Below are 7,819 nucleotides of genomic sequence, written 5' to 3' on the forward strand. Positions count from 1 at the left end.
GAGCTCGTAGGCAATATGAGATAGAGCTGACTAAGAGAAAGAAGTAAGCGGATCTAGCAGCTGTTTTCATTCCTTTATTTAGGTCTTGAACCTATTAAGTAGAAGATCAAGCACTGATCTGATGGATCAAATGCTTTCACTACTCGATCAAATGCTTTCACTATTCGTTCCGCATGAGAAAAAGTTATAAAGACAGATTTCTAAATCGTTTTTTTAGTCATGTTAGCACCACGCTTCGCTTTCCGATATCTGGTATTATGGCTTTGCGCAGACTGACCTCTACACTTTTTGCAAACAGCTACCACCTTGAGGCAGCCCTCTGGGCTGGGTTGCCTACCCAGATAAAATACAAATAACCACTGCTTAACACCTATTTCAAAGATAAACTGCATGCCTCATAAAGCGCGTGCCCGGACTGCACGCTTACTGTATTCTCACGAGGAACTGTAACAACACACTGCCCTGAATAGCCATTTAATACAGAACTTAACATCACAAAAAACCCTTCCCAATTGATCTTTGAATCCCACTCTTCTTTATCCCACAAACCCATCAAGTAGTAGGTTGTGGGAACGTGGGATCTTTCACTTGATTTTTGGTGAGTGAGTTAAAAGAGACAGACCTACCTCTGTAAGAAAATACATTAAGTAAGGTATATTTATATATAGCCGTGGTTTGTAATACACAAGCCGACCCGTGCATCTTCATGGATATCTAATCTACTACCATGAAAAGTAGATCGTTTGAGGGAGGGTTCGCTGTGATTGTTTTCAAGTGATCTGCCACTGGTTTTCCTGAGAAGGTAGTCCAACGGCTTCTTCTTTTTCTACACCACCTGGTCTCGAAACAACCTAGAGAGTGCCAGCTTTCCTACCTCGAAACATTAACGAGCCAGAAGTGGTTACTCTTACCAAGGAATGCAGTGCAGTCATTCAAAATAAGAGACCCCCCAAGTTAGATGACCCATGCACTTTCTGTATTCCATGCTTGATAGGATCTAAAAGTTTCCGTGCTTTATGTGATCTTGGCTCTAGTGTGAGTGTGATTCCCCTCTCTGTCTGTGAGGCACTACCTTTGGGTGATGTACGGCCGACTACCATGACTCTCTAGCTTGCTGATCGCACTTATCGCCATCAGGCAGGCATTTTGGTTGATGTCCCTGTGATAGTTGGTAACTTCACATTTCCAGTTGATTTTGTTGTCTTGGAGATGGAGGATAAGAGCGAGCCTATTATTTTTGGGGAGACCCTTTCTAGCTACTGCAGGGGCTGTCATCGATGTGAAAGATGCTAAGCTCACGCTTCAATTTGGTGAGGAGAAAGTATCATTTGATATGAGGCATCCAACTCACCTTCCTCACTGTCCAGACATATTTTAGTTCAGAGGATGTGTCAGCATTGGAGGATGAGAAGTCTATTCTTTATAATGGGCATACTTCTATTGATCCATCTCCTGTAGGTCTAATTGATTCTTCTCAGGAGGCTAGATCTCTTACTTATGATCTTATACCATCTTCAGCTCCTAAGGTAGATCTTAAACCTCTTCCTGAGCATTTGAGATATGAGTTTCTTGGATCTGATAATACATATCCTGTTATTGTGAGTTCTCGTCTGACTCCTATGGAGATTTACCGTCTTCTTGATATTTTTCGTCGATATCGAGCTGTCATAGGATATTCTACAGATGATATGAAGGGTATCAGCCCAACGCATGCATTGAATCTTTCTCAAGGATGATGTTAAGCCGACGCGCGAGCACCAGCATAGGCTTAATCCTCATTTGCAAGAAGTTGTAAAGAAAGAGGTATTGAAGCTTCTTGGTGCTAACATCATTTATCCTATCTCTGACAGTCAGTGGGTCAGTCCAATTCATATTGTACACAAGAAAGGAGGCATGACTGTTTTAGCAAATGAGAAAGGTCAAATGATTCCCACTAGGACTGTCACCGGTTGGCGCATGTGTATAGATTATCGCAAGCTTAACAAGGCCACCCGGAAGGATCACTTTCCTTTGCCTTTTATTGATCAGATGCTTGAGAGGTTAGCATGTCATTCTTATTTCAGCTACCTCGATGGGTACTCAGGCTTCTTGCAGATTCTGATACATCCGTCGGACCAAGATAAGACAACATTTACCTGTCCTTATGGTACATTTGCTTACCGACGGTTGCCATTTGGTCTCTGTAATGCCCCAGGGACTTTTCAGCGATGTGTCATGTCTATCATCACAGATTTGATTGAGAAGATCATGGAGGTGTTCATGGATGATTTCTCTGTCTATGGACAGGACGGAATTTTTATGACTGTTTGGCCAATCTTGAGATTGTTCTACAGCGTTGTCTTGAAGCTGATTTGGTACTCAATTGGGAGAAGTGTCATTTCCTGGTTCAAGAGGGTATTGTCCTCGGTCATTTGGTTTCCTCGCGAGGAATTGAGGTTGATAAAGCCAAAGTTGAGGATCACTTGCCTCCTCCAGTGAAGTAAGTCCGTAGCTTCTTGGGTCATGCGGGGAATCACATGCCTGGGCGGGTCGAGCTATTATATAATAAGTAACGGCTGAAAAAGCAATTCTTGGTAGATCCACTTGTTAAGGCGCGGAAAGCCGTGTTCCTTCTTAGCTCACGCTTTCCTGATTGATTTGAAAGACCCTATACGCCACCGTATCCTTGGCTTTCTTCCCACTTTCAAAGAACTGACTATCATTCTTTCTATTCTATCTCCTCGCTTGAGGTCTTATGCTTCTTCTTAAAGGGGTTATGCCACTCCGAGTCCATCAGTGTTGAAGGAATGGACAAAGACAGGAAAAGACAAAGTGTTGATTTGACTACCGATAGAGAGCAGAGCTAGAGACAAGATGCCTAGGACCTGGAGGAGATCCATAAGAACCAAGTCATGGAGAAGATAGCACCAAACTGGAGATAATAAACCTAACTCTCCGTGGTTTAATCGAGAATGGATACAGGGTCGTTGAGTGAAACCTTTATTAGGGGGTAGACCTACCTTGTTTTGTTGACTTATTGCTTTCCAGCAAATCGTGCCAGCCCTATCTCTAAAGCACCAAACTTCCACATTTTAGGAGATGGATCTTCCCTTAAAGAGCTAGCTTATTGAATAGACCTGTCACTCCTTACCTTATCTAAGACCCCTTCGGGATATCTTTTGAAAACCTTTTCTCTAAAAAGAATAGATCGATCCTTGCCCGCTCGATTAAAGAAAGTGGGATCTGGCCTTGCATTTTGGAGATAGGGCTCCCTCATGGCATTCTTGCTCTTGCATTTGAAAGTCGAATCGGGATTCCATCTATAGAAAGGTACCGAATGGAACTAGTGAATGTGTATGCCGAACGTAGGCAGGTATACCTGACCTTTGATATTAAGCTATGATCTCTCTTCTCTCTCTTGAAGTTCCCACAAAGTGACTCTGAACCTAAGACCAGGTTGTGGGATGTCTTTTGATATTCTAAACAAAGAAAAACGGCATTTTTTCCCTAAATGAAAGAAAAGGTCGAGCTTAAGCCGATTCCATTGCGGAAAGAAAAGAGGCTCTCCCATTCCCACCTGATACGTCAAAAGCAATTGACTAATAAGGGGAACCAACCAGTCGAATTCGATTGATTATGTCACTCCGCATTACTAAAAAAGGGTAGCAGCTTTCTACTAAAATGGGCTTTGGCACTCCTTCCGCTATTACTCGAAAAAAATAATAGATCGGTCGTTCTGACTACATCAAAGGCTCGTATCACTCTAATTTAAAGGTTGTAACTCCTACTTATTTATATTAATTAAAGCTTGCCCATAGCTTCTTTCTTCCCATTCTTTCTTCTTTCCACTAATCTAATGGTTGAATTCTCCCATTGAGAGGTTATGATACTAGCAAGAGTCCTATTCTTCTCCTCTCGATCCTACCTTGGGTTATGTTTGACAGGGATGGTCAGTGAACTTCTACTGGTTTCAAAGGAGGATAGAGATCCATTGTGGAAGGCTCGAAAGGTTATTCCATCAAGGTTGACCCTCGACGCGTCGCTGCCACTATTTTTACTCCTTTTATGCAATTATGAACAAAACTTTCTCGATTCCAATGCAACTTATCCTTTTAGAGTTGACGTAACAAACTACGCGAGCCTCCCGATGAAGCCAACAAAAATCCTATCCGAATACTAAAAATAAAAGGCAATTTCATTATGGTGGTATACCAGCCGCTAGTTCTGGAACTTCCAGTTCCAATCGGAGCATATAGATCTGTAAATGGATTTGTATGTATAGCCACTTCAGTCGTGCTCCTCGTTTCTCGAATGGAAAAAAAGTATCTTCTTTCTGGGAACATGCTAAACCAGAAATTTTTATGTTCGTGATTCTTCATCCACCGATGCAAAAAATCTTCCAGTTTTCCATTCTCATATGAGGCAGGAAAGTTTCTGGGCAACAGGGCCGCACGAAGTGATTCATCATGTTCAAACATGAACCTTTCGCTCGTTGAGGACGGTTTATAAATAAAAAATTTCCCACAAATGGAATGAGAAGTGGGTCCATGTAAATGATCAAGACCTCGCAAACAACAACGTTCCTTCCCCATATGGAGTTCGGGACCCAAAGGCAATCGTTGAGTGAACTGTATCTTATTCGTATTAGTTGACCTAAGCTGCACCATTATTGCAGGGGTGGGGCTCGGCCTCCAAACCGTACGTGGGACGAATTTCTGCCTCATACAGCTCGGGCCGAAGACCGCGGAAGTTGAGGAGAGATGGGGAGACCCAACTGCTGCCGGTCGGGACAGACAGGAAAGGGGGCGGGGATAAGCTTGTGAAGAAGCAAGTTTTATTGCCCCACCCCCAAAAAACAAACTGACCGAGCAAGAAAACGTATGCGCTTTAGCAACAAAGCGCTCATCCCTTGCTTGTTGCTTCACGTTTCCATCCCAGTCCATTCCGAGATAAGCGGCTAATATAATATGTGCAGACAACAGATATTTAGCGAAACGATGAAACAAACCTACTGAAACAAATATGACACAACAACTGAATCTGCACGATAGAACTACTGAAACAAACAGAGACAGAGCGACGTAAAACTGAGGGAAGACGAACAGATCATACCCTGAGACTCGTGCATTCAGATTTCTAGAACTTTGTCCTTTCTCGATCGCCATGGAGTAGAGACGAAGGTGAAGACGACGAAGCAATCACCGGGAAGGAGAAGACGGCAACCGGCAACACCAAGAGACCTCCGGGAAGAAGATGAACAACAGCAGTGGAGTTGGGCAGTCGCATAGACGCTGCCCAAAAACCTAATTGCCGATCCCCCATGCAAGGTCTCGAACGGCAAGGGCTCCGGAGGCACTTGCCCTCTCGCTCCTCCGTGCGCGTGAAGTTACGAGATGGGGATTCCTACTTTGCAACGGAACTGTGATCTGTATGTTCTCTCTTGTTGTACCAAGGAGATGAGTCTCCTATTTATCCTTGTGGCTGGAGAGGAGAGGAGGGGAAGGGACTCCCCTGCTGGCGGCTGAGGAGACGGGCATTTGAAGGGTTTTCACGCTGAGTTGAAACTCCCTCAATTAATTATCGAAACACCCGCAGATAATGAGTTGAAACTACCACATAATTGAGTTGAAACTCCCGTACTATCAGCCAGCCATTCCAACCCTTGGACTTGCTCCTATTTGGTACAATGTATATATTGTCCATAATTACACACCATAAAGTTTATTGATTTATTAAATCTAAATGGGTCTAACCCATAATAAATCCAACAATTCATGCTGTCTCAGTGGCCATGAAAGAGCACAATCCTTCAGCATTCTACTGGAGCAGAGAGAGTAAGTCTATATAATACTCAGAGATAGATCCCCTAGGGTCCTGGCTGTGGATAATCCTTCTTGGATCCAACTAGTTGGGAAGTCTATTCTATCTGCAAAATGTGAGGGAAGTGAATGCAACTCTAAGAAAAAAGCTAAGGCTCAGAGCCAAACAAGAGCAATGAAAAGTGCCTCCAACAGAGGAGGGAGTTCCCCATCAAATCTAACCTCAAACTCCTAATGAATGTCCTCATAACGAACGCTAGAGGGATGAACAATATTGAGAAGCAGAGGGAAAGATGGGAGCTTATCAAAAAGAACAAAGCCTCTATTGTGGGAAAAGTCTGTGAAACCTGAATTTCTAGAAGGGACATAGCCAACCGCATAAACTCTGGTTTGAATGCCCACAGAGCTACAGGAGGGAGAACCATTCAACGAGAAATGATGATCAACATGGCATATCAGTAACTGTCGTTGAATCAGTAAGCGGTTCTAGTGCTTGAGTACTAATGAGGGAATGGGATACATAGCCTTTAATGAAAAAGATAGAGAAGCAAGTTCAAGAACAGATGGTTGAGACATACATGGATTCTATATTTCCATCGCCTAGGAGTTAAGTTCTTAGCGGCCAAACCACTCCCTTTGTGCTCTTTCGCCCAGATAGATATCAATATCTTTCTCAATCCTTTCACAGGCATAGGCGAATGCTAAAAGACAAGCATAGGCAGAAGCAGAAAGAACAGATTTACCCTATCCTAGAATCAGATTTCTAGGTTTACCAAATCCTAATCAACCAAATGTCTTGTGAAAGAGGGCTTTAAGTCAGGTCTGGAATCTTTCGAACAGAAAGAGGTGGCTGATTCGTCCACATCAGAATAGGCATACGAGTCTACTTTAACCAATAGGGGTGTGTATTTCCTACTTTCCTGGTAAGATAGAGCGAAGACAAGACAAGCTTGCCTTCATCTATGTGGAGCAAAGTAAAAAAGTGGATAAGGTTGCCAATCTCAAAGAAAAATGAGGAGGAAGGGCAAAGCCAAATGATGATGGAAACCCACAGCTTGCTCAATCATATAAGTAGTAGCTTCTTCCTTGTCTTCTTTTCATGTGAACTTAACATCACCACTACCAATAGGAAAAGATATTAGACATTTAGCAAAGTCCCGCTCGTGAAAGTGTACTATTCCTGCACAATAGACGCGCCCTCTAAAATCAATAAATGCTGGAAAGTAAATATCATACCCAACATATGCACGTGCCAATGCTAACAAGCCTTGTTCATATCTAGCGCGTTGAATGCGCTTAACAATCACTCGATACATATAAGAATACCTAAATTTACCTTTAAATCTATCAGAGTTTAGCTCATTTTTAAGAGCCAGCCTCACTACAGAAAGAAAGCAGCAATGCCCTCCCGAAGGAAAACGTTTGGGCCAATTATAGATCGACACGAAGCAAAATGTAGATGATCTCAGGAAATGGGCGAGGTAGGAGGATGTGGACGTGGTTGGATGCTATTTGACACGAGGCCTTGTGCTAAAGACGAGTACTTCAGAGTCCACCACGAAAAGGATATTGGTTCGCCTCTCTATATTGATCTGTGGCGCTTCTATGAAGTTGTTTTCCTTGTCTCCGATTTCAAAGCTAAATGGATGACTGAATCTGTCAAAGCATCATTCGTTATTTGCGGATTAGAGTTAGGACTTCCCTATTAGAACAGGCTGTTCGAAGGGATCTCCTGTTCTTCCATCAAATATTCTGCTTTTTCCCGCGTACTCGGGTTCAAATACCCATGGATTTTTCGTTTGTTTACTGGCTTCATATAATTCCAAAAACACAAGTTTTCTTGAAGCCTCTTGCTCATATCTCTCATCAAAGGGTGCTATTCTATAATGTTTCTTTAGGTAGGTCCCCTGCTAATCCGAGCGAGCTTTCAAATATTTGTCCCACATTCATTCGTGAGGGTACTCCTAAGGGATTGAAGACCATATCAGCAGGTGTTCCATCTTGCAAATAGGGCATATCTT

At 42.9% G+C, this 7,819-nt stretch overlaps 1 protein-coding gene across 1 annotated transcript; it reads right to left on the reverse strand.

Annotated features, from left to right (window-relative positions):
- On the reverse strand, positions 371–4,948 carry LOC8063457 (cytochrome c biogenesis CcmF C-terminal-like mitochondrial protein). Its single transcript, XM_002462042.2, is given in 2 exon segments — positions 371–462; positions 4,064–4,948. Coding segments are annotated over 2 exon segments (951 nt in total). The 5' UTR covers positions 4,923–4,948.

The sequence above is a fragment of the Sorghum bicolor genome, chromosome 2, assembly GCF_000003195.3.
Source record: "Sorghum bicolor cultivar BTx623 chromosome 2, Sorghum_bicolor_NCBIv3, whole genome shotgun sequence".
NCBI lineage: Eukaryota > Viridiplantae > Streptophyta > Magnoliopsida > Poales > Poaceae > Sorghum > Sorghum bicolor.